Below are 24,763 nucleotides of genomic sequence, written 5' to 3'. Positions count from 1 at the left end.
GTATCATTGTCCAAAGAATCGATACAATATCGCATCGTTGTCCAAAGAATCTATATAATATGTATCGTTGTCAAAAGAATCGATAAATATCGTGTGGTGATGTAACTTGCATACTGTACAATACACACTGCATAGTACACATAACTTTGAGGTATTTATACTCAAGGAAACATATTTTTCACTTGCAGATTCATATATTTCATACAATATAAGATGCATTGTTGTAGATAACACAGTATAAGTGTTTATCAAGTGGCTCCGTCGCTGTAGTAACTTGTGCATCCTGAGCTGGTGAACATGGGGTTAAGTTTTCCTCCTCTGCCGGGCGTTGATCCTTCATAATGGGATGTGCCACCGAGTCGCTCTGCTGGTCTCCGCCACAGCAGGTCAACATATTCAGCGGGAGAGGCGGGCCTATGTGCGGGGCCGAGGAGCTGCGGGCTCAGCGCTGCTCAGTGGTCGTGATTTCCATCGGTGCGGAGTCGAGCTGACACACAGACATGGTGACACGTGGATTTTCGCGGGTGAGAGGACACACCGGCCACCGGGTGGATTAAAAACGCGCGCGTCGCATGGGTGTGTATCGACGTCCCGGACTGCTCTGCCCCGGATTCCCCGGTCGGTCCGGGACCCGGCGATGCGCTCTTTAAAGGAAACGGGTTTCGCAGAGACATCCGGGAAAACGCATCCATGCGCCACGGACCCTCCGCATCCCGATATGCCTCTGACAACACAAAGCCTGGTTTCAGGGAGCCTCCGATGAGAAACCGGCATGGGTGCGTCAACGCGGTTATTTGGCTTTATTACGCGGATGAGGCTTCGGAGCGCAGTTGTGCAATGAGACAATCGGGAATCATCAAGTAGACTTTATTGATACGGAATCCGACAATATGGCTGATCAGAGCAACATCCAATCCTCCGCCTCCAAGAGTATCCGGCCTTTTAAATCCAGCGAAGAGTACCTGTACGCCATGAAGGAGGATCTGGCGGAATGGCTGAACACCCTCTACGACCTAGATCTCACTGCGGACACCTTTATGGACGGGCTGGGGTCGGGCTGTGCCCTGTGTCGGCACGCCAACAACGTGAACCGCGCCGCGCAGGACTTCCAGCTGGAGCACCCGGAGGCTGCACAGTCCATGAAGGTGCCGTCCAAAGATGTGGTCTTCCAGTCGCGCAACGTGATCCCGGGCTCGTTCCTGGCGCGGGATAACGTGTCCAATTTCATCAGCTGGTGCAGGCAGGAGCTGTGGATCAAGGACGTGCTCATGTTCGAGACCAACGACCTGGTGGAGAGATGCAACGAGAAGAATTTCGTGCTGTGCCTCCTCGAGGTGGCGCGGCGCGGCTCCAAGTTTGGCATGTTGGCCCCCATGTTGATCCAGCTGGAGGAGGAGATCGAGGAGGAGATCCGGGACCAGGAGAGCCTGCGGATCGATGACGGGGAGCCGGCTGAGCAGAGCCCACCCAGCAGGTGCTTCAGCCGGAAAGAGAGCAGCAGTAAGAGTGTGGAGGATCAGGAGGTGGACGAACCGGATCCGGAGCCCTTCATCTGGCCCCAGAAGAGAGTTTTATGCGACATGCGAAATCTGGACGAGTTGGTGAGTTGAACAGATTAAAAACACAAACCACTGTCTGTTAATATCCTGGTGCAACTACCCCCCCAATCACCCTGGCTTCTTCCTCGGAAACCCAAATTGTGTCATAACTGCACTATGACTCATGCAGGTCTTAATATATGAGTGTAATAATCTTAACAGCTCAGTTTCGTCACCACTACTCATGACACAAGTGTGAAATACAGTTTCCCACAGGCCCCCCCGGCCCGGCCTCGAGGTGAGTATTAATCAGTGTGTTTATGTCTGGTGCTAAAGCAGCTGATAGAAAAAAAAACACACACAAGTGTGTCAGAAGTGAAGCATCCTCTCTGAAAACGTCACGCCGGTGCTACGAAGGAGGAAGGCGCCCATGACTCGCTTTGCATCCACGCAGGTCTGTGCTGGTAAATTCCTGCTCACCTGCGGAGGGGTCAGTGTGTGTTTGACACCCAGATTCTTGTCCCGTGACGTCCCCCTTCTCCTGCATTCCTGTAGACATGTCAGCTCGGCCCTCTGCGACAGCGAGAGAGCCCACAGATTGAACTGTTTGTGCCTGTCACCTTCAGCCTCCCACATCTAGCTTTATTGCAACCTTGCAGGCGAGAGAGATCATTAATCGCGTGCCATTTTTCTGCAGCAACGCTACTAAAAAACGTCCCCCTTTTCGGCGGCTTGGCTCTGATATATTTCCTGTCCTGTGGAATTGGACTGGCTGACCTTTGGCCTCCCTCCGCCTGCTGCACATGAGCTCACGAGAAAGAGACAGAGAGAGAGAGAGCCAGAGATCTTGTCAGGGCAAAGCTAATGAGCAGCTCAACATGTGCTTAGACTGGTGAGCGGGGGAGCACAGCAGTCAGTGTTTTCATGTTGATGAGAGGAACAATGTCCGTCTTTGGCACCAAAAGACGTGAAGGCAAGGAGGGAGGGAGGAGGAGGAGGGAGGAGGAGGAGGAGGGGAGGCAGTGGACAGTCACCCTCGTGCCGCTCAGGCAGCAGAGCAGAGCGGTTCTGGTGTGACCTCCACGGACAGAAATAGGAGCGCGTGTGGAGGAGGATGTGCGCTGTTCACATCCAGACTGTCTGAGTGTTGAGGATTAAACAAGCAGAGCACATTTTGGGACAAAAAAGAGGACAGGAGAGCGACACGGCGCATGTCTGTCCTTTTTCCCTCGTTCGTGACCGACAGAAAACATTTGTCTGTCCTCCCTCCTCCACCTCCCCAGTCCAGGTTCAACCTTAGAAAACTGCCGTGCATGTAAGCTGCACAGAACAGCCCACACAGCAACACGAGGCTCTTCAGACCAGGAACCGCTGTGGTGCAGAGACGAGAGGCCGCGATATTAAAACAGCATCGCCGAGGTGCTCTACAGTGGTTCTGCTCACACATCTCGTCTAATGGCTTCAGCTGCTCGTGGTCAGCTTCTCATTTTGAGGTCCACGCTCTCCACTGAATGACCTACAGGGTGCTTAACAGGCTACAATCAAGATTAAAGCCACATTTTTATTTCCTTGATCGATATCCGCTCGATCAGTCCTCAGACTGCGAGGCCTCAGGCTGCTCAGAACCTCCACAACACCGGTCACAAGTTTATCCCGCAGAGCGCCGGTCTGCACTTTTCTGAGCATTTCCGTCTCTTGTAGTCGCCTCACAGGAGATTAGCGTCCAGCTCTTACTGGAAACTCATTGCTTGAGTGTGTGACAGGGAGGGAGAGCAGGAAAGTTAAAGGGCTTAGTCTCATTGGTCCACAGCTGTGACAGCAGACGGTGTACCTGCTCCCCGCGGCAAGGGCGACTTTCCTGCACCGCCTGACGTGGATTGTATTTCACAGGAGGTTTTTATTAATGACGTCAGTATTTACTGATCGGTATTACAGCTGAACTGATAAACCTACCAGTAAAAATACCAGAATCAATATATAAGCTGATGTTTTTTTGCAGTGAGCCCTCAAATGCAGCGATCCAACATGTGTGACAAGCAATTATACGTAATCCTGATGCTTTGGCCGGCCCAAAGTGTCGATTTGGGAGCGATTGAACCGCTAAAAATGAAGTGTACCGTCTAAAGTGACATGAGAGCGCTGAAACAGTCAGTTTCACTCTGAATGTAATCATTATAAATCACCCCAAGCGTCCTTTTTTCTGCTCCATAATCTGTAAAAATAATAAGTTTTCCTTGCTGCATGTCAAACAATAATATGCCGATACGTCACACCGTATCTTTGATAGGCGACGATCAATATCAGCTGATCGTATCGGCCGGGCTCTGCTCAGTATTCACGATAACTTACCTTTGAGGCTCCTTTTTCAAACAATACATAATTTATCAACCTGTCCGCGAGCTGCATCTCTGCTCATAATCAATAAGAGTATTGATCAAGTGTCGCCAATTAATTACCAAGGCATTAACTCCCGCTGAGATCTGCTCAAACGGCCTCAGATGCTGAAATCTCTTTACAAAAAACCTTCGTGTGAGTCAACGGATGTTCGAATATGAGGTTCGTCAAAATGTGAGTCGGCTGCACCAGCTGCGTTATTTTCAGTATCGATGAATCTGCAGGCGATTTTTTACGATTGATCGCGGATATAGTATCCAAGATTATATTTATTTATTATCCTTTTATTAGACATTAATAATCACATCTCAAGACCAACGTTAAATTCTGTTGTGCTGTTATTTCGGCTTTTGTTTCTTGTCCCTCTCGGGGAGATTTTGTACACGTGGCAGCTGTTTATCCTTCTTGTATGCTGTGTAGTAGTCGGATGATCAAAACTAATCTTCTCGTCGAGTCCAGCAAGACAATGCAAGTGTGGTGATAATAGGATTACAGGTCATTCTTCTAATGAGTGAATCCAAAACAGCAGGATCATTGAGAGGCTCGCGTCCCTTTTAAGGACATCTGGCCGTTCTTGTAATCGGTCACGTTAAAAGAACAAACAGAGCTCCAAATATTGTCAGATACGATTTCTCTTCCTACACGCGGCTCGTGTGTAAAAGCAGAGTGACTCAGCAAACTCCTGACTCTTAATGCAAACAGTTGGCGTGTCACATGAGCAACACAATAGATGTTTAATCTTCAGGAAGGTGTAGTCGATCCGGTTTCCTCCCCTGCTTTACGACCGGGCCGCCTCGTAAACACTCACCGTCCCCGTGTCTGCCGCTACGTACGTCGTTACTCATCCCCGACCGCGGGACGGCTTTCCACCGAGTTGAGGAAGTGACCGGCGTCTCGGTTCCTTCGTCACACTTTGAGTCAATGAATGTTCCTTTTTTCCCCACTCGGGGAGACTTTTGCAGAAGAGATGCAGACAGCAGCTGGTTGACATTACTGTATATGCCTTCATATAGTTTATCCCTGTGCATTAGGGGATTTTCCATCATATCACCCATTATGGTGTAGGGATTATCTGACTGAATGGACGTCTCTATACGCTGCAGGCAGCCTGAGGTAAAGAAACGCGGCCGTCTCCAGACGAAAATGACCTTTTTGTGTGTTTTCTGGGTCTTGCAATCAGCCCCCCAAGGCTAGATTGATAAAAACACATGCACATCTGTACAAACTGACACACATGTAATCATTTGGACGACACCTCCTGACCCCCTAATGCACACGGCGTTGTTCGCGTGTTCAATGCATGCCTTAGGTACCTCTGCGGCGCGGCCTTTGTCGCCTTTCCTCCATCCGCATCTTTCCTTCTTCCTGCTCAGTCACACAAACTGGTTCATGTCTCCCCTCTCGCCCGAGGCTTCAACATTCAGTCATACATGTACGAGAAAAACCGCTTCCCATCCCCCCCACCCCAGACGTGATAAAGACCCCGACAGTATGTCTTGTCGGTGGCGTCGAGGAGGACGACGTGAATAGACTGCTGACAGGGAGGTAATCACAGGCTGACATCTCAATCGAAGACACCAGCAGAGCAGAGGGCAGGGGAAGCAGAGGGGACAAAATGCAGATATCACGCCTGTTTGGACCGTCTGCTTCATTAACCTTGTGGTTCCAATTTGTGCATTCAGGGAAGCAAAAAAATAAATAAATAAAAGAAAAAATGGGGGGGGAGTAGACAACAGATAGTGTGCCTAGAGAGACTTTACTGTACACTCTGTTAAACCTGACCGGAGTGGATGTTGCTCTGGGAGGCAGAGCTACAGTAGAGAGCGAGCGAGCGAGAGTGAAAGAGAAAAAGTAGGTCATCATGCTTTTTGCGTTGGGTCACACTCGTACGCGCGGCCGAGAGAGCGCCGCATCCTTCAGCGTGTCTCCCCTCCTGTGTCACATGCACTCCCGCTTTTACGGGTTTGATATTTTAATGTTATTATTGGTATTTTTGTGCTAGACGTAGCACAGCAGCAGCACAGAGCAGCTCTCCCTCCTCCCTTTTCTCCTCCTCCTCCTCCTCCTCCCTGTTTTCCATGCAGCAGGGTACAAGTGGAACCAGCTGACTGTGCACTTTGCACATTGCCCCGCTTATGTCTTTAACGCAGCGTTTGATGCCATCAGCCCCATCGTTTTGCATGATTATCATTTAATTGGGTGTTTATTTGAATAGGCTTCAGTGTGTGTGTGTGTGTGTGTGTGTGTGTGTGAGCAGCCTGGTCGTCCTCTGCACCTGCCCGTCCTCGTCTTTCTCCGCTGGCTTCAGTCGCCTCATCAAAACAAAACCGGCGAAGAGGCTCAGACAGCGGTTTGATGTTTAACTTCCTGCACAGGGTGATTACACCGCTGTTGGATCGAGGCAGATGAATAATGGAGATATATTCACCTCGCCCATTAGATTCATGTATCCTCTCAGCCTCCGGCGGGTTGTTTGTCATGTGGCCAGAAGGTAGAGCATCGATTTCTTTTTGAGGAGACGCTCTCCTTGAAGCGGTGGACGAGGCCCGCCCCGGAGCAGATGCAGTCACACACTTCACTCTGATCAAAACGCCGGTCATAGATTACACGTAAAGGCTTGTTGCATGTTGTTACGTAGGTTTTTACATTTTGTACTTCCGTCTTTTTGGGAAGTTAGATGAGAAGCTTGATGGCGCCGAGGCTCAGACCAAGTGTGACGTCACCCGCCGGAGCCAGAAGTGACCGACGTAACTAACTGCAGTGACTCAAGTGCTGAACTCGCTGCGTCAGAGCCGAAGAAGCAGAATTTACTTTATTTTTCTATTCATTGAAATTATTCAGTTTATTAGCAGTTGGATAAAAAAGAATACTATTTGTAATAATTGTAAAAATGCTGAGTATTGGATTCAATAATCCCTCAACCTCTAGATTATATGGTCATATATGTATAAATAACAGTATTTTAGCACAATAACTTTACTTATGCTCAAGTACACTTCCTATGTCTCTATCCTATCGACGGTTGCCTCGGTAACAACTGATGCACCGATCCATACTCTGCCGTATCGTCTTTTTTACTCTAGATGTGACCATGACTTCCTAAATGAACATCATGCTGTGTTGCAGAAGACTTGAAACCAGCGATACAGACCATAAACTCATCAGGAAACTGTTCACTTGTAATGCATAAAATGAGAAGTAGGGTCATTTTCTCATAAGCTTTCATACTTGGCCTTAAATTCTCAAACCCAGAAGCTCGCGTCCTTGTTTTTATACTGTCAGTGGACACAAACATCACGTCTGCATGGTAGATATGAAGCTATAGCCAGCAGCCGTGCGTAGCTTAGCAATCAAGACCTGAAAACTTCCAGCCTGGCTCCGTCCAAAGGAAAACAAAATCCACCCACCGGCACCTTTAAGACTCGCTAATTAACACATTATCTCTCAGGTTAAGCTGCTATTAGGTGAGCGGTTAATTTGCTGGTTTCGTGGTTTCGTGGTGAGCAAGGCTTTTTTTTTCTGCCTTTAGTGTTTAACTACCGCTTTAATGCATTCTCTGTTTGCAGAGACATATCTCAGGGTTTGGTTCTGTGTGTTGTGTCCCGGTGGAAGGTCACTGACACACCTCGCCCTGCGGCCATCATCCAGCTCTTGTTTTTTTCCGTCTCGCTTCTGCTGGTCTGCTCTGTTGGACCAGCATGCAAACATTCTTTTAAACACGCAAATTCCCGTGATGTCTCCAGTTTTGTCGCCCTCAGGCTGCGGCTTCAACATCATCGCCGGTCACTCGGTGAGTTGTTGCCGCCCTGAAGTCCCCCCCCCGCTTGATTAAAGAGATACTGTGTGCAAAAGGAGGCCGTTCGATGTTTATGAGATGTTGCACGGTCGTCCACAGAGGAGTCGTTTACACAGGCTGTCAGAGCAGTGGTTTAATAGAGGATAGGCTCTTGATATGTGGCTGTTTCGAGCGTGCGTTCACAGGCTTTAGGAATGCTTGCTGTGGGTGGTGGAGCAATAACCGCTCACGTTCCAAAAAAATCTCCCTCCTGCCAAGCGGGTGCCCCCAGTGGCCTCGTCTTCTCGTCTCCGCGTTATCTGATGATGAGGTTGTTTAATCTGTGCAAGTTTCCAGTCCAGGCAGGAGATCCTCGGGGCGAGACGATAAACTAAGAGAGGAGAGTTGCTCTCAATTTTTCCTCATCATAAGTGCTCTGCGTGTGTACCCCATAATAATCTTTTAATCCTCGCAATTTTCTCTGCCTTTTTTTTCGAACGTCTTCCGCCGTAAGTCGACTCCCGGAAAACACCCTCGCGTGAATTCCTGCGGAGCGACTTGTTGTATCGTTCAGTTTTTAATTGTCAGAGTTTGGAGGTAATTATCCTGCCGCAAAAAAGCAAATCATGAAAAGCAGCCGGTTCCAGCAGGCCAGCACACCTCTGTTTGATGACTGCGCCGGAGCAAACTGTGCGGTCGCCACATTGTTGTCTCATGAGGAGAGCCTGGCAGATATTCTAACGGATGTGTGGCGTTGTTGAGGACGTTTACGAGAGCTGGATCTCAGTCTGACGACGCGAACCAGCGAACTGCGAGTGCATTTCGCGTGCTTTCAAACGTACGAGAGACAAAACGGCCTCCTTGTGTGTTCCTTTGTTTTCGGATGTTGGTCCGGATTTCATATCAGCGAGGGAAACAGGGGGAATCACATCTTTATCTCTCCCCTCCCATTTCCTCTCCTCATCCCCAGGGTTTGCTCGGCCCTCCGTCTCAGCCCATCTCGTCCGTGAATGGTCCTTCAGATGTTTGCAGGTCAGGAAGGAAAGGAAAGGCAAAGCGAGGAGGTTGTTGACTCACACTGAGCAGATATGACGTGATCCGAGCAGCGGGATCATTAAAGCAATACGTACTTAGGCCTTCTTTTTTTTGGGGGGGGGGGGCAAACATGGCTGCTCGATTCGTGGGAGATGTCGCAGCGTTCTCATTGCAAGAACAAAAGCGTTTCTTTCTCCGCTCGAGCAAAAAAACAAATCTCTGCATTCCTATCTTAAGATAGCCGCGGCAGATTGTCAGTATAGGGGCGCGAGCGGCGGACTGTTCTGTCTCCTGCTCGCTTTTTTCTCTCCCTGCTTCCTCAAAACATCTGCAGCTTCTTGCTGAAAGCGTCTCTCTCGTTTGACCCGCGCCCATCCATAATTCATCCGTCAGTTTCTCGCAGTGTTCCAGCTCCACTTCCGCATGTTTCCTGCGTGACCTTGTCGCTCTCTCTCTCTCTCTCTGTCTCCCTCTCTCTCCCCCCTCTCCTCCCCTTTAACTCACTGTGGTGTGTGAAAGCGAGTGTGCTCTGGATCCATTGTGCCCCGTTGTTGACACGGCGAAGACATGGGAAGTGCACACACTCATACCGAAGCTTCCACTGAGCAAATATTTCAGATGTCAGGCCTGCTGTTGATTAGGGTCATTATCTAACACGCTGTGGTAGCTCAGCGTTTCATATGAGAGTCCTTCACCGTCTCTCTGTGGAGGGAAAAAAACGTATGACCTCAGCTGAGGCGAGAGAAAGGCTGCAGTGTAGCAGGGCCGAAAACAAAAAAAAAGGAAAAGAAGGCAAAACTGTACAGTTAAAAGGGGAAGGGTAAGGCTATGTGTGTGTGTGTGTCTGTAGCCATAGCGATCTTTCCATGAACTCACCAGCTGGGGTTTTTCCAAACAGGGCTCGTCCACCTACTGACAGAATGAAAGACGGAGTGACGGAGCGGAGAGACAGAAAGAGGGGAGGAGGGGGGGAGGGAGCAGATGTAGAAATGTAAGCAAAACAAAGAAAGCTGAAGACAAATATAGGTCCGGTCGGCTAGCGCACAGGCTAAAAATAAAGGCTTGAAAAACACAACAGACAGGAGGAAGGCAGCGTGGAGGCAGGTGAGATGCAGAGGCTCGGCTGATCCCACCCTTCTTTAATTAGCATGGGAGAGGGAAGAAGGGTGCTGTTTCAAGAAAATAACACGGTGCCTCCATAATCATCTCAACACACTGTAATGTAGGTGTTACACACACACACACACACACACACACACGGGTCACTGTATACAGCAGGAGAGGAGCTGTAAACACTCGGAGGGTGGGGAGCTCACAACATCAAATTTTCCTCCACCACCACCACCCCTCAAATAATAATGGCCGCCCCTGCAGGCACGTTTGTGGAGCAGGTATTCTCCTTCTCTTCCTGCGCTCCTCCTCCCGCTCTGCCACTTCACTTTCTCTCCCTCGTGGCCGACAAGTGCGCATACGCCTTTTGTCTGAGAGAGACGCCAAGAAAAACACCGCCGACGCTGCCAGAGCGCAGGCCTGTGCAACACAGGCGGAGCTCGCTCCACCCTGCAGTTGTGTCTGACTCCAGTTGCCTAATAAGCACCCCCAACCACAGCAAGGGCACCGGCTCTGACTCCCTCGATTCAAAACCCAGCTGGCAGCGCAGGCCTGCTGACATCATCACCGGTCTGGTTTCTCAGCTCTTTTCTCTCCTCAGTTTGTGATGTCAGAAGCAGAAACATTGCTGTGCGACAGCCCGAAGAAGGGACGCTGCGAGAGCATTCATTAACATGTCCGCATATGTATTTTTGTGCTTTTGTGACACTTTGCGGTGAACTAAGCAACCAAAACGTTCTGTGGGGAAGAGATGAAACGGGGCTTTTAATGTGGCGAGGGAGCCGGGCGGGGCCCCTCCGTCGCTCGGGAGGTGCTCGGAGGGAAAAGTTGGCAGGAAGGTGACGCACACGCCCCGAACACCCTCATGATCAGGCAGCCACGATTGCTCATTCCTCACACCATAAAACAGACTCATTGTGTTGTTGACACGCAGCACCGAGGACCAGCGGGGGTTTTGTCCGCGGTTACAGTTAACGTGACTAAACATGATCTCATATGTGGACCGTGACCTGGAGAACAGGAAGGGGTTTCTGTCAGGTTCCTCTCAGATGTGTGTGTGTGTGTGTCGTGTGTGTGTGTGTGCTGAGGATGATAATCTGATCTGATCCGTTCTCCTCAGGTGCGCGAGATTCTGGGCCGCTGTTCCTGTCCAGCTCAGTTTCCCATGATCAAGGTGTCGGAGGGGAAGTACAAAGTGGGAGACTCCAGCGCGTTGATCTTCATCAGGGTAAGTATTTCAGTTTCCGTGTTTTATGTTAACAGATTAAGATACATTTCTGCAAGATCTTTGTTATATATATTGTTGAGTTGTGTACATGTTGTCATAAAAATCAGATGACACGTCAGAGGGAGGGTGGAAGTCGGCGTACGTGACTAAACGTGACATGAAAAACACGTTGACACGTCATCTTGTCCATGAACATTCCCGCCTGAGTAACGTCACAGTGAAGGCAAAAAACTCCCATGATCCCACACTACTTCACAGATACCAAAAACGAGTCCACACACTAGATAAATGCTCCCGTTTTTTTTTTCTCAGTAATTATAATATTATCCTCGAAGCTGTGTTAAATGCTGAGGAACAAAGCAACAGCACAACAGAGAAGTCAGACGGAGAAAGAACGACAACTATTGTTGCAAAAACAAGAATTATGGGATTGTTGACGGTGCACATCCATCAACAGCTCACAGATCAGCTTCCTGGTTTAACTTTGCAGAGAAAACACCCACACACAACCGTCTTGTTGCCGCCATAATGTTCTTTTATTCTACTGGGACACGTCAGGAAGACGATCTGCGTTAGAAACGTAGATTAAAATAAGTGTGAAGGAGATGTCAATGTGCCGACACACAGGTCTCCTGCAGGTTATTGTTACCCACCACGTGCCTCCTGATGATCGCCTGGTTCAACTTTGACCTTTTGTATTGCGCACACACATATGCTGTGTCTCAATTCAGGGTCTGCATCCTTTCGAGGAGCATTTAAAGGCTAATTACGTCACAATGCCGCGCGAAGGCTCCTCCAGATACTCCATCTTTTCCCTGTTTTTGGAGGATGCACCGCTACTGTCTTTCGTTGCCTCACACATCCCAAGATTCTAGACCTACATATGTGATAAACCTTTTTCCTAGAAGTCCGTGTTCGCTGCTATATTTAGAGGATTTTCTATATACAAGCTACTTTGGCTCACGGGGCAGAAGACAGCGAGGCCTGCAGTAATTGCATGGAACCATACGGTGTTGGCATATGGCATCATATGTTGTTTCAAGGATTATGTAGCAACAGATAAACCCTCTCCTGGCCGCATCGTGGCTCCGGTGAACTGTTCAGTACGTGTAGCAGTATTGTGAGTTCTCTCTCTCTCGCGTGTGTTTACGAGCGGCGGCGTCGGCCTGGCCCACTCCCAGGACTGTACTCTTTTTCCCACCGAGACACAATTAGAGCTTTAGGTCATTTCCTGAGTTGGTCCTTATCTGGGCCGTAGCCTGTTTCTGCTCGGCTGTTTGTCTCAGTTTCGGTTTGAGAGCTGCCACGGTGCCCACACGAGGCCTCGCAGGACCGGACAGGAAGGCTTCCTGGATCGATTTTGGTCTCACTTACCCTAAAATGTATCCCCAGCCGGATTAATGGACTCTCTCCGGATGGCATCCCGAGTCGTCTGCATTTACATTAGCCACCCGTCTGTCTGGCAGTCAATATTTCTTCACTTTTAGCGGCACCGCCCAGTCCAGGCAACACAAAGCCTTTTCTGCCTGTACAATTTGCTTTACATTTAATCAAGACAGTCGTCAGAGGTGTCGTGATTACTGAATTAAGCAGGATTAACTGTAAGAACGGCCAGGCAGAAACTATATTGTCGAACAACTTTACAAAACACAATTATGGGATTTTACTCTCCGGTATGATGCAGAATAAAGTGTCTGGCTGTGATGATAACGTGACACAGAGGCGGGATTGTTCTCTGCATCTTCCATGTGCGTCATAAACACTCATTTATGAACACTAAAGCTATCATTAGCTGCTCTTTTTAATCAATCCTGCAGGGGGGGAGGATCAAAGTATGAATTTGCAATGGGAGACCTCAATAGATAAATAAATAAAGACACGTAACCCTCCAGCTCTTCTCACCTCTCCTCCCTCCTCATCATTCTAAGCTATGGAGGCTCACGTTTGGGATTTTAACGCACCAGACGTATTCAAACATGCATGTTTGCACTGTGTGTGTGTGACCGTGCGAGCCTTTGACTCGTCAGATTAGCCCTCTTCACGCTGCCTCCGCCCTCTCCCGCCTCCTCACTGGGGATGACAGCGATTACGCGTACGGCCCCAGCAGCTAACAAGTGCGGCCAACACACTTCCCTTATTCTTCTGAGGGGAGGGGACGCGGGCAGCCGCTTTGAATGCCAACAAACCCCCATTCAGCTGCCAAAAGCTGTGACAATGATCTCGGGCGGAACAAGGGGATGAAGTGGAGAGAGGGAAATGGGCGATCGGGGGCCACATGAACAGAGGGGGGAGTTAATAAGGCCTCCTTTGTCCCGGGGGAGGTCGCTCGCTCGCAGAGGGAGGAGATGCCTTCAGTCGAGGGACACGACAACTAGAAAAACGATCCACGGGCTTAATTTTTGAACTCGCCAGCAAGATTTAAGAAGAAATTGGTTCAGCACGCCCCCGCAATGATGACACGTAGAAGTCTCTCTGTTCGCTGTTGCCATAGAAACAGGGATCTGTGGTCTCTCCACGCCGGTAAAGACTGCGATACTCCCTTTTAGTGTTTGGGAAATTAGGCGGCTAAGCCACACATCAAAAGAGGGAACATGGTCCCTCAACGTTTTCTTTAGCCTGAACGCACTCTGCAGCATCATGTATAAAACATGAAATGCATAATCAGGTTGCTGGATACGGAAACAAGTGATACAGAGGGCAGGGAAACAAAAACGTAATCACACAAGCATTTGGAGAGTGATTCAGATGATTCAGTTGCTGAGTTTGCTGCCAATCGCTGCGTAATGTCGTCCGTTCCTGTCTTTTTGTCAACAACGTTATATTCTTATTTTCCTTCCGTGATTGCGCTCTGTCCTGAGATGTCTATAAAGAGAGCGGATGAGCTGACAGTCTGGAAATATGCGGCTGCACAGTTAGCATTTAAAGATCCCCTGATAATTCTTTTTATAGTCGTGCAATTATCTCACTCCAGTTACACAATAACACAACAATTTTACATGGATTCCCGGTAGCGGTCACCAACAAGACAGCTTCTCCACCTCCACAGTCGGAAAAACAACAACAAATGAATTCTAGAAAGATTTACGCCACATCACAACCTCTATCATAGTTTACTGTACACACTGTACAAAGACTACAAGCGATCACAGAGAGTTGGAAGTGATCGCAGATGTATTTTGTAAACGGCGCAGACAAAGCTGAAGCACGTCTGCTGTCTCCTCCTGTTCTTGCCGCAGCTTTATACCTCTGTAATGTTTTTATTTCTATCAGCGGCGATCAAAACACGATGTGTAAGTCTTCACGGCCTCGCATCTGCCCTGCTGGCACACGATGGTCACGCAGCGTCACACAGAACCAACGTAAACCTGTCACTGACATACGGCCAGAGCGGAGGAGAGTAAGCAGTTTATACGCTCAGGTCTGATAGAGATAAGCAGATCAGCTGTTTTGACGGATTTGATGTCGTCGGGGAGGGAGGCCGATGAAAGGACTTGTAGTGGATTGGCAGAGATTGTGTTGGAAGGGAAGGTGGGGTCAGACTTTGGTGCACATGCCCCGTCTGTGATCCGCGGTCAGGGACCCGGAGATGAGACGCCGTGCCACGTGTTGGTGATTTCGGTGGAAACAAACTCCGTGCCAGCCCGCACAGATGCACCGTTATTGCTTTGCCTCGCCTGCCCTCCGAGACACGGGCACAACCTTTAAAACATGTGGCTGACAGCCCCTGTTACACAACCCAAGGCGGGGATGGGGGGGGGGGGGGATGCATCCACGGGGCTGTCACATCAGTCAGATTGTGTTGCTTCAGCGGAGGCAGCTTCTGCCTGGAGGGAGCGTGGCTCTTTGGTCCGATCTTGCGGATGTGTGCGCCTCAAAGAAGAGAGGAGAGTGGGAAGTGACATATCCACAAACCCCCCTCTGTTACGGCCTCTCCTCCTCAGCTGAGATCCCAGTTAAGGAGGAGAGGAGCGGAGAGGATGGCGGAGGGGTGAGTCGTGACCATGCTAACTCACCCCTCGCTGCCCTCTGAAAACTGGGGGAAGCCAGCTGAGAGGCATGAGAGAGAGAGATAAGAAAAGAGCGTCTCTCACAGCACTTTGGCTCTTTATTATGCTGCCATACTCTGTTTTTAATTGTGAGTTGGCATGGCAATGAACAGCCCTCATAATGGCAGCAGCTGGGGGTGATGGGGGAGGGAGAGGCAGGGGGGCATCTAGATGTTACGTAACACTGAAGGCCCCCACTTGTGGAATTAGCATATCTATTGACTTGTGCGGCGTGTGTGGCGGAGCTGTTTACCAGAAGGTTTTATTTGTGCGCGAGTGTGTATGTTACTCCTCCCGTATGTCTATTGAGACCTTGTTTTCTTCTTCCTCCCTCAGGTCCTTCGTACTCATGTGATGGTGCGTGTCGGAGGAGGCTGGGACACATTAGAGCACTATTTGGACAAGCACGACCCGTGTCGCTGCGCCGCTTTCGGTGAGGTCACTTCCTATTCCTCGTCAGCCCCTTTCAGAAAAAACAACTTGATTGTTGTGTCTTGGTACTGGCAGCACTCGTGACGCATTGAGAAACAATCACAGCTGATGTCCAGTCTAAACATCTAACTGATATTCATGTAAATCTGACTTCTGTTATTTGACATTTTCTGAGTTTTGTGTCCTTTGTTTGAAACTGAAACCAGCTCAGAATTACATCCAGCCAGGAAATGTAGGTGGGCAGCATGACGCAAGTTTGTATTTGAAAATGTGCAGTCACTCTGAGTCAATAATAGGACCATTACTCATGACGAATTTCCCTGATGTTTCAAAGGAAGTCTAAACTTAGTCAGCGGACTAGTCTGAAACATGACTACACAATAAGCAGGCAAAATCGAAGTTGAAGTTTCGTGATTGGCAAAACATTTCTGGAAGCTTCACAGCAAAACAACTGTCCTGCGTTCTCCAAAACAACTGAAAAAAAAATACACGAAATGGCTCCTTGAAGCTTGTCCAGTGTAGTCAGGAGTCTCAAGGATCCACAAGATCCCAAATTGATTTGAGAGGATGTTATTTGCAGCCTTGACGCGCAATCAAACTCATTCTACCACTTCAGACGAGGTGCGCTTCAATGGGGGTGTAAATAATAATAACAATAACACAAATTTGGGATCTCAGGGCTTCAGGAAACTTGGGTTTTAAAGTTAAAGACTCCATCTACATCTGTTGTTTTGCTGTGAAGCTCCAATCAGCACAGGAGTGATTAGATAATTGCTGAATTTTCATTTTTGGGGTGAACTTATCCTTTAATACGAACCCAGCTGGTCTTATCTGGTGCTGCACGTCCCTGCTCTGTAATTCTAACCGCTATCTGTTCTCACAACGCGAAGATCTAATTTGCTCATAAAGTGTCCGGATCGTTCAGAGAACACTGATACATGTTCATAACTATGCTGGGTGGGACCGACCCTCCGCACCCACGGGTCAGAACTGCCTCTGGAGCGGTGATGTCAGGGGCCGAGCGCTTGGCCCGGACAGCTGACACCAGCTGAAACCAGGATCGGTGTTACATTTCTAACCAAATGAGGAACCGTGTTGAAGACCGTAGAGTATTAAAGGGATATTCTGGTGTAAATTTAATCCATGGTCTAAATCACCGTGAAACTGTGTTAGACTTCCTCTCGAGAGATCAAGTTAGCAGACCGCTAATTTACGGAGTTTTATCAACCTCAGAAACGACCGCATGACAACAATACACTGCAGTAAATGGATCCAAATATAAACTGCCACCAAAAAGCCACAAATAATGCTCAGAACAGCACCAAACTTCAGCAACAGTACAAATAGGGTCTCAGCACATAGTCCGGGGCATCTAACCTCCGCTAGCTTAGCTGGATTTCTACTGAAAAGCTGACTAAATTTACCACTCATCTGCAGCAGCTTCCTGTTGACGGGAAGTCCCGACGAGTCGATTACCGAGTGCAGTAGAGTTCCGCGGCTCATGGATGAAAATGTATGATTATGACTCCATGGAAAAGCAATCAAAGTTCATATGTGTCTTACCTGCCAGTTTATAGAGAGAGTTGAACTATGTTTTTAGCTTCCCAATAGCTTCCCTAGCTAAGCTAGCGGAGGTTAGATGCCCTGGACTATGTGCTGAGACCCTATTTGTACTGTTGCTGAAGTTTGGTGCTGTTCTGAGCATTATTTGTGGCTTTTTGGTGGCGGTTTATATTTGGATCCATTTACTGCAGTGTATTGTTGTCGTGCAGTCGTTTCTGAGGATGATAAAACTCTGTAAATTAGCGGTCTGCTAACTTGATCTCTCGAGAGGGAGTCTAACACAGTTTCACGGTGATTTAGACCATGGATTAAATTTACACCGGAATATCCCTTTAAGTGGTTACAGAAGTTCTACGTTCTATAAATGTTCTTCCTAAATGGTGGGATCGTTGGCATTTCTTTGGTAGGGTCCATCTAAGGGAAGAATTCAGTGTGTTATCTATCTGCGAGCTTGATGGTGCTGATGTGGTCAACGATGATGTATGTCTGGACCTCTGAATGACTTTCATCCTTGTTTATTGTACAAGCTGTCTGGCAATGTTGGTCACAAGCTTGTTTTAAACACTTGTTATCGATCCGTCTCTCCAGCCCACCGGTACCACCAGGCTAAAGCCAGCGGCCAAGGTCAGGGAGGCCAGAGCAAGTCCTCCAGCGCCCACTCCTCCCGCTCCACCAGCCCGGGTCCACACTGGCGAAATGATGGCATCGCACCGTACAAACCTCCTGACAGGCGCTCCATGGATGCCCCCTCTGCTCCGTGTGCCTCCTCCTCCTCCTCCTGCTCCTCCACGCGGCCCGGACGCTCTCGGAACCCCTCTGGTTCCACCGAGCCCGACTGCGGCGCGGCGCGTACTCTGCTCCCGCGGCCGCCGCGAGACCGCTCAGAACCCCGCCACTTTAATCCTCTCAGGTGAGTTTGTTGTCCACGCATGTCCACGGATAAGTGTTCGGATTAAGTATGTTGCCGCGATAAGAAATTAATCTCTGTCAAGTAGCCTGGCAGGGGCGCGATCCAGTTCTGCCTTTTGCTCTGTTGCGCCCCACAGGCGATAAAGGGCACAAACACACACAACTGGGAATACACACAAATACACATGCCAGGAAGCCACAGATTAGACCAGAGCAGATTTATCTAATCTCAGGTGACATTGCCCAGACAAATCCATCACACAGCGCCCGCCCTGCAGCACATCCTAGTGGCTGGAAGGTAAACACCGAACACGATTGCTCTCCTTTCTCCTCACTCGTCTCTCTTCTACCTTCATTCACTTAATCCATCGACTGTCTAAAGATGGCTGTGGTGCAGTTGCGAGCTGTTGCTTAAGCCTTTCTTCTCCTGCCAGTGCAACAACAGATGGTCCGAGTTAAGTGTGTGATAAATGAAACCCCGCCGCAGTTTGATGAAGCGACGTATCGGTGATGGAGAAGTGGCTGCTGACATCACAGCATCGGCACGTTAAGGCCCGTGACACGCGGCTCCTCCTACGGGACATAACGCGGAAGATATGCCGCTTTTTCCCGAAGCTGTTAAAGGTTAAACTGGTCACATACGCTCTCTATATGCGAGAGTGTGAAGGCGCCATTGTTTGACACGATCCGAGCTGAGTGAGTGGTGGTTTACTTTGGCTTCTATCCAGCGAATGTATCATCTCTCTGCCGAGCGGTGGCCCAGACCAGACGTCAAGGCATCAGCTCATGCGAATTAACCCTGTGTGGGTGGGTCATCCCCTTTCAAGTGCCCCAGACCAGATAAAGACTAATCTGACAACTATCCCTCGACAACTGCTCACGGCTAACTAGGGAAGTAGGTCAACAGGTGGGCAAATTATCATGCCTGGATACATAGAGCAGACTCATTTCTGAGGATGACTTTAGACGTCCGGGGTAATTAAACTGTAATTAAAGCCAGAACCTGTGATCTACATGAAAACAAAGACTGTATCCTCGCGACCGAAATGCAAAACACGAGACTGCAGCATGCTGTTGATTCGCGGATTCTCGACAAAACATTCACTCTCTCCCGATGCTTATGAAGTTTAAGTCAGACAGGAATAGTTGTAAAACATTCCCGTGTGCTCTGTCACGATGAGCTGATGAACAGGGTTAGGGTTACCGAATGCTATTTTCTTATCTGGGTCCACTGGGTCTTCAAATATCCAATTTACAAACACACACTCATATTGATCTGCGCTCGGCAACATCTGTCTTGGTTTCTGTTCTTTACTGGAAGTGAAGTCCGGGAGATGATTATTATAAACCTGATGCTCCTGCTGTGATGTGTGTCGGGCTAGAAAATCTATAACGGCAAGTGTGTGGTTGAATTATAAAAATAAATGACCTTTTTTCTCCTTCATGTGTTCTAGGAATAAGGAGACGAAGTTACCGCTGACGAGACGTCTGTCTGGAGACAGCGACTCCTCTACAGCCTCCTCGAAGGGAGGAGGAGGAGGAGGAGGAGGAGGAGGAGGAGGGCGGTACTCTCTTGGTGGCGCCTCACGCCGCTCTGGTGAGGAGGTCGTCCTGATGGTTAACCGAAAGGAGGGGAGGCACATGATCGAGAGGCCCGGTGGTGGAAATCAGACACCTTCCCTGCGGCCCTCGCTGCCCCGTGCGCGCAGCCAGTCTCGGGAACGTCCGGGTGTGCTCGCTCCGATACTCAAACCCAACCCGCCGCAGGGATCTTCTGATGGGTCGCGGACATCCCGCACAGAGAGGGGCCGCTCCATTGGAAACGAGGGCCCGAGGAGGCTCCACGCTCCACGTTCCCACAGCCAGAGTAAGTTATCGAGCCGCACGCGGTCAAGTGACGCCAGCCCGGGACCTGCATCCGGCTTCAGAGAGCCTCAACCCCCGCCCTCGGACAGACGGGAGGACCTTCGGGCCAAACAGATGCCCCCGTCCTCTCCCAGATTAGGTGGTGGGTTCAGCAAGAGGCAGTCGTCCTCGTGCTCCAACTCGCCAGTTAAAGGGCTCCAGAACAACAACAACAACAGCAGCCCCAGCAAGAAGACCATCACTACTCCCAGACCTCCTGCCCCTCGCTCACCCTCCATAGGGAAATCTAGACTACTCCCACCAGTCACCGGAGGTCGACGTTCACCGCACTCCTCGCCCCGCAACTCGCATCATCACGCTGCACGCTCCTCTCGGACATTGCAGGGCGCGCGTTCCGCTGGGCGGGGCCACCATAGGAACTGGACCGGCCTGGAGCGCCAGGAGCCAGAAGAGGAGGAGGGAGGCCTCGGCTTCCAGATGCTGCCAACGCTAGACCCCCAGAAGGAGCAGGACCTGTATCGCAGCTTCGAGGCTGAGTTTCTGGCCAATACGCAGCAGGTTAGAGTCGTGTCCTGCAGAGCCCCTGGAGCGGCGACCCTGCAGGGAGCTGGGACACATTCACTGCCGGCGCCCACTGACGCTAACGTCACTGACTCTGCTTATTCTTCCTCTAACTCCTCGTCCTCCTCCCTGAACGTGGGCGCAAAGATAGGAACTCTGCCTGACCTCAGGGAATCCAAGAGAACTAACGCCCGTCCCTTCTCGATGGACGACCCCTTGAATTTACTTTATGGACACAATTTTGGGGGACCGCACAGCTTTGGTGACGGAGAGCCGGAGCACTGGGGGGAGCGTGGAGGAGGTCTCAAGAAGCTCCCAGCCATCTCCAGCTCCATGGAGGAGAGGGAGCTTCCATCTTCACTGCCTGGTCTTAGAGAGACAGAGTCAGACAGCTTGATGAATCAGGTCCCCTCACAACCTGCGTTCCACTGCAGGAATATGAACGGAGACCACGGAGGTTTTTCCCCCACAGGCGGGCTGACAGGTCAGCAGGGTCAGCTCGGCTGGGGCACGGGGCCTGAAGGAGACGTTCCTCTGGAGAATCACCGGCCAAACTTACCGTATGACCTAGAAAATGGTGACGGCAGTGATGACCTCCCGCCTCCTGAGGCTTGTCCGTCACCTGTGGCCCTCCCCCCCTCCGAGGACTGCTCCTTCCAGGATTCCTCTAGCGAAACCTCTTCCATGTGCTTCAGCCTGAGCGAATCCCGCTCTGACTCCCCCCCGCCATCTTCAACCATGGCCAACGGAGACACCGACGGGGAGCAGTCTAAGAAAGGGCAAAAGAAGGGGGACGGGGTCGGCCCCATCTCGAAGCACAAACTGAGAAGCAGGATGAGGCCTCGCATCGACAACAGGCCAGAGAACAGCCCGTCGCGCATCCCGACCCCGGTCAGCTACAGAGATCTGCAGGCCCACGACACGCTCTCCCCGTGCCACACGCCGCCGCCGCTGTCCCCGCAGAGCTCGCACTCCACCGGTCGTCCAGCCACGTGTAAAAGCCTTCACCAGGCCTTCGCAGACATGATCCATCCTCAGCCACGTTCCCCGGCCATGGGCAACAAAGACTGCTCGTACCCCGGACAGTCAGGGAGCCTGGACACTGAAGCGTGGATGTAGCACAAGTGACACGAGGGAGGGGGGGATGATGTTGTCATGAACTCTGACTACTGTGTAAAAAAAAAAAGACTTCATAAGACTGGGCTATAGACTGTTTTCATTGCATGTCTAACACTCCTTCTTTTTCACTTAGTTTCTCCCCCCTGAGCCGCTGCACGGGGGGGAGGGGCTTCACGTTGCTTTTATTTTGCACTCAAGCCAAATTATTTATTACCAAAGGAATGGTCTTTTAATATTTACTTTTATTGTGATTTTAACGTGTGCATGGGGGATGCTTCTGCCAATCATAAGGTGTTTCTTCTTCTTCTTCTTATTTTTCCCCACCGGTCGATACAGAAAGACAGAGAGAGAGAGAGGAAGAGAGAGAGAGCATATGTGCTGCCATGTGCCCCCGTGGAGGGGTGATGGTGCAGTGCCGGAGATTTAAAGCTGCATCTTTCCGTAAACAGTGTAAACACTAAACCTTTTAGTCTCACGGATTTAGCTCCCTCTTGTGGTTCGCCTCAGCGTCTCTGCTTGCCTTGATTAGTCAAAATACTGGTCTGACTGTGATATCGTCGCCCTCTCACGTAGGACTCATCATACTCACATTTACAATATACTAATAGGACACACAGACGAAAGGTTCCCCCTTCGTCTTTACTCTGACTTTTCCGAACGTTCACACGCAACTACCGCTCTCTGTACAGTCGTCGTCCGCCGTTATTAACGTCCGGTGTCACCTTCTCACGACAGTCGATGTGGTCGAAGTAGATGATGTTTGTTTTCAAAATGCTTGGTGTGTAACGCGTTTTCAACTTTACGTTCGACGCAGTCGAGAAATGTTAACTTTTTTTGTCTAACTTTTACGCGTTCGAAATAAGAGGAGCGGTGAAGGTTGTCGTCGTCACTGAAGCAGAAACACGCTGAGAGCTCGTCCTCGGTCCAACCTGTACGCTGGAACACAGTCAGTTGCTTTCGGTGAATGAATGTGTAAATACCCATGTCGATGTGCTCCCTGGTAGAGGCGAGTGTTTTGTATATATATATAGGGAAAAAAAGGCATTGAATATACAGTTTGATGTACATATTCACTGTAATGAGTTCTGTGCTGCCTTAGCTATGCAATATCGGTGTTGGAAATGGCCTTGACGATTCCCTTTTGCCTTAAGGTTTATTAGCAGGTTAGTTTTTTTGAATGTTTTTTCGCTCACTAAGATCTGTTCGGTAAAACACTACATTGCCATCGTTAACGGTTTATCACTATAGAAATCTTGGGTGGGGGTGTTTTTTTGGAGCGTGAATGTGGGAAGAGGAAATGAGGAACGTTGCCAATTTGAATCATAAATTATACTTGATGTAGGTGCACATGATAAAGATTATATAGCTCTAATTTATTGCCTCTGAATCCTGTTAGAGATCCAGATAACCTAGTTTAGCAGCAGATGGATTTCTTTCAGGAGACATGACACGATCTGTGGCGACACCTAGTGGCTAAAACAGAGACGTGTTTCACTCACAGAACAACAAAAAACAGAAAGAGATGCTTTCCTGACACAGAACCCCCCTTTTTTTTCTCCCTACGTTTTGATTGAGCTGTTCTGGCGCTGATGACAACCGATAAAAATGTTTTTTATAAGGTGAAGTTTGACGGATGATCAACGGAGACGCTCGAGTCCCCCAAAAGATCATCGGAGTGTGAGCAGCAGTGCATGAATAATAGATGAAGCAACTGGATATGATCTCATGTGAGGCTCCTTCACAGTTGTTCGAGAGCTTGAAAAAGGCCAGACTCCAGCTACTGTTTGTGGTATTTAACAAGTGTGTAAAATATATTCGGAAGTGGAAACATGGGAATTGTAGTGTCGGTGCCCTGCAGACAACTCATAAACCTAAAAGATATGTTGATACTGAGACTGTGTGGACAATTTCAGTAAAGAAGAATCATGGTTGAGGTGTTTCTGCAGGGCACTGACGCGGTGAAGAGGCTCTGAAAAAGAAAAAGGAGTGTGCATATGTGTGTGTACATACTGTTTGAGAATATGTACAGAGGTGGAGTGAAGAGGGACGAGTGATGTGGGTCTAATTTATTTATTTATGAAGTGAAGCCTGACGGGGCTCAAGTGACATCTGCGTCCTGTTAGCTGAGCTGGAAGCGTTTAGGGGGGGAAAAAATCCAAATGAGTCGGAGCCCGACGCGTAAAATCACGTGTTTTCTAAATATTATTACTGTCCGGAGACAAAATGACGAGTTTGAAATGTGTCCACTTTAAAAAAGAATACAAGATCTCATCTGATCTGACGGACAAAATGAAGCACATGTGGGCTGTTTGCAATTTTCAGAGATTCAGTCATTTGATTTCATACTGAAATAATGTATCATGTATCAGTATTGTCAGCGCTGCATTGATCCGACATGTAGCCGGTGATCAGTTTCACCTCTGTGAACTGATTTATTTTACATGTATTCTAATTGTTTTACATTCGGATTTATTTTGGCTGATTTGCATTTTTGATCAACTGGTGTTTTTAAAAATCCACCAGTGACGTGAACTGTGACTTCATTCAATCAATCACAACAAAACATAATCTGCTCTTTTATCCTGCACAACTTCAAAAACGTCATGAAACTCTCTTCTTCTTCTTCTTCTTCTTCTCCTCCTTCTTCTTCTTCTTCTTCTCCTTCTTCTTTTCTGTCCCTAATCGGCGAAATCTGAATGTTCATGATGAGACAATTTCTTGTTTGCTAATGTTGTTTTCACTTTAAAAAAAAAACCACCAGTAAATATTAAAAACAAATGTACAGATTTGCTCGACATCGTGGAATTTGTATGTATGAAATAGCAATACTGCAACATTTCACTGTTTTTTGAAGTTGAAAATGCTGTCAGGTTGTTTCTTGTAATAAATATTTTTTCCTCTGAAGCTCATGAATTATCTCGTAATTATGAATTTTTCATGCGGAGGCTTTTGGTTTTATGGGCTGCGTGTTGCAAAGCAGACTGGGTTTGGATTTGAGGGGAACTTCTGCAGCGCCTGAAAAACAAAATGTGAACGTAGACGATGAAAATAATATTCTTTTCTGATTTACTAACGTTTTGTTTTTCTTTGTACAAAATTTCTTTGTTGCATTAAATGTACGACACTGTGTGAAATCCTCCCATTTCCCTGTTAACTTATATCTGATGATCTCTTGCAGATTTTGCAA

General features: G+C 48.9%; 1 protein-coding gene across 1 annotated transcript; it reads left to right on the top strand.

Moving 5' to 3' along the window:
- The first annotated feature begins 247 nt into the window (after nucleotides 1–247).
- On the top strand, nucleotides 248–24,485 carry gas2l1 (growth arrest-specific 2 like 1). The gene is made up of 6 exons (XM_030417549.1): nucleotides 248–749; nucleotides 822–1,601; nucleotides 10,973–11,080; nucleotides 15,463–15,559; nucleotides 17,710–18,031; nucleotides 19,485–24,485. The coding sequence occupies exons 2-6, from the start codon at nucleotides 891–893 to the stop codon at nucleotides 21,574–21,576; spliced, it is 3,330 nt and encodes a 1,109-aa protein (XP_030273409.1). The 5' UTR covers nucleotides 248–749; nucleotides 822–890; the 3' UTR covers nucleotides 21,577–24,485.
- The last annotated feature ends 278 nt before the right edge of the window (nucleotides 24,486–24,763 follow it).

This window comes from Sparus aurata, chromosome 5, assembly GCF_900880675.1.
Source record: "Sparus aurata chromosome 5, fSpaAur1.1, whole genome shotgun sequence".
Taxonomy (NCBI): Eukaryota; Metazoa; Chordata; class Actinopteri; order Spariformes; family Sparidae; genus Sparus; species Sparus aurata.
Note: the sequence above shows the minus strand (reverse complement) of the source record. Positions and strands in the feature narration are given on the sequence as shown.

What these genes read in the sequence shown, in the direction of transcription:
- gas2l1 (XM_030417549.1), top strand. Translation starts at nt 891, where the DNA reads ATGGCTGATCAGAGCAACATCCAATCCTCCGCCTCCAAGAGTATCCGG. An exon ending in TGCGAAATCTGGACGAGTTG is followed by an intron (nt 1,602 to 10,972) that starts GTGAGTTGAACA and finishes CGTTCTCCTCAG; the next exon opens with GTGCGCGAGATTCTGGGCCG. An exon ending in GCGCGTTGATCTTCATCAGG is followed by an intron (nt 11,081 to 15,462) that starts GTAAGTATTTCA and finishes TTCCTCCCTCAG; the next exon opens with GTCCTTCGTACTCATGTGAT.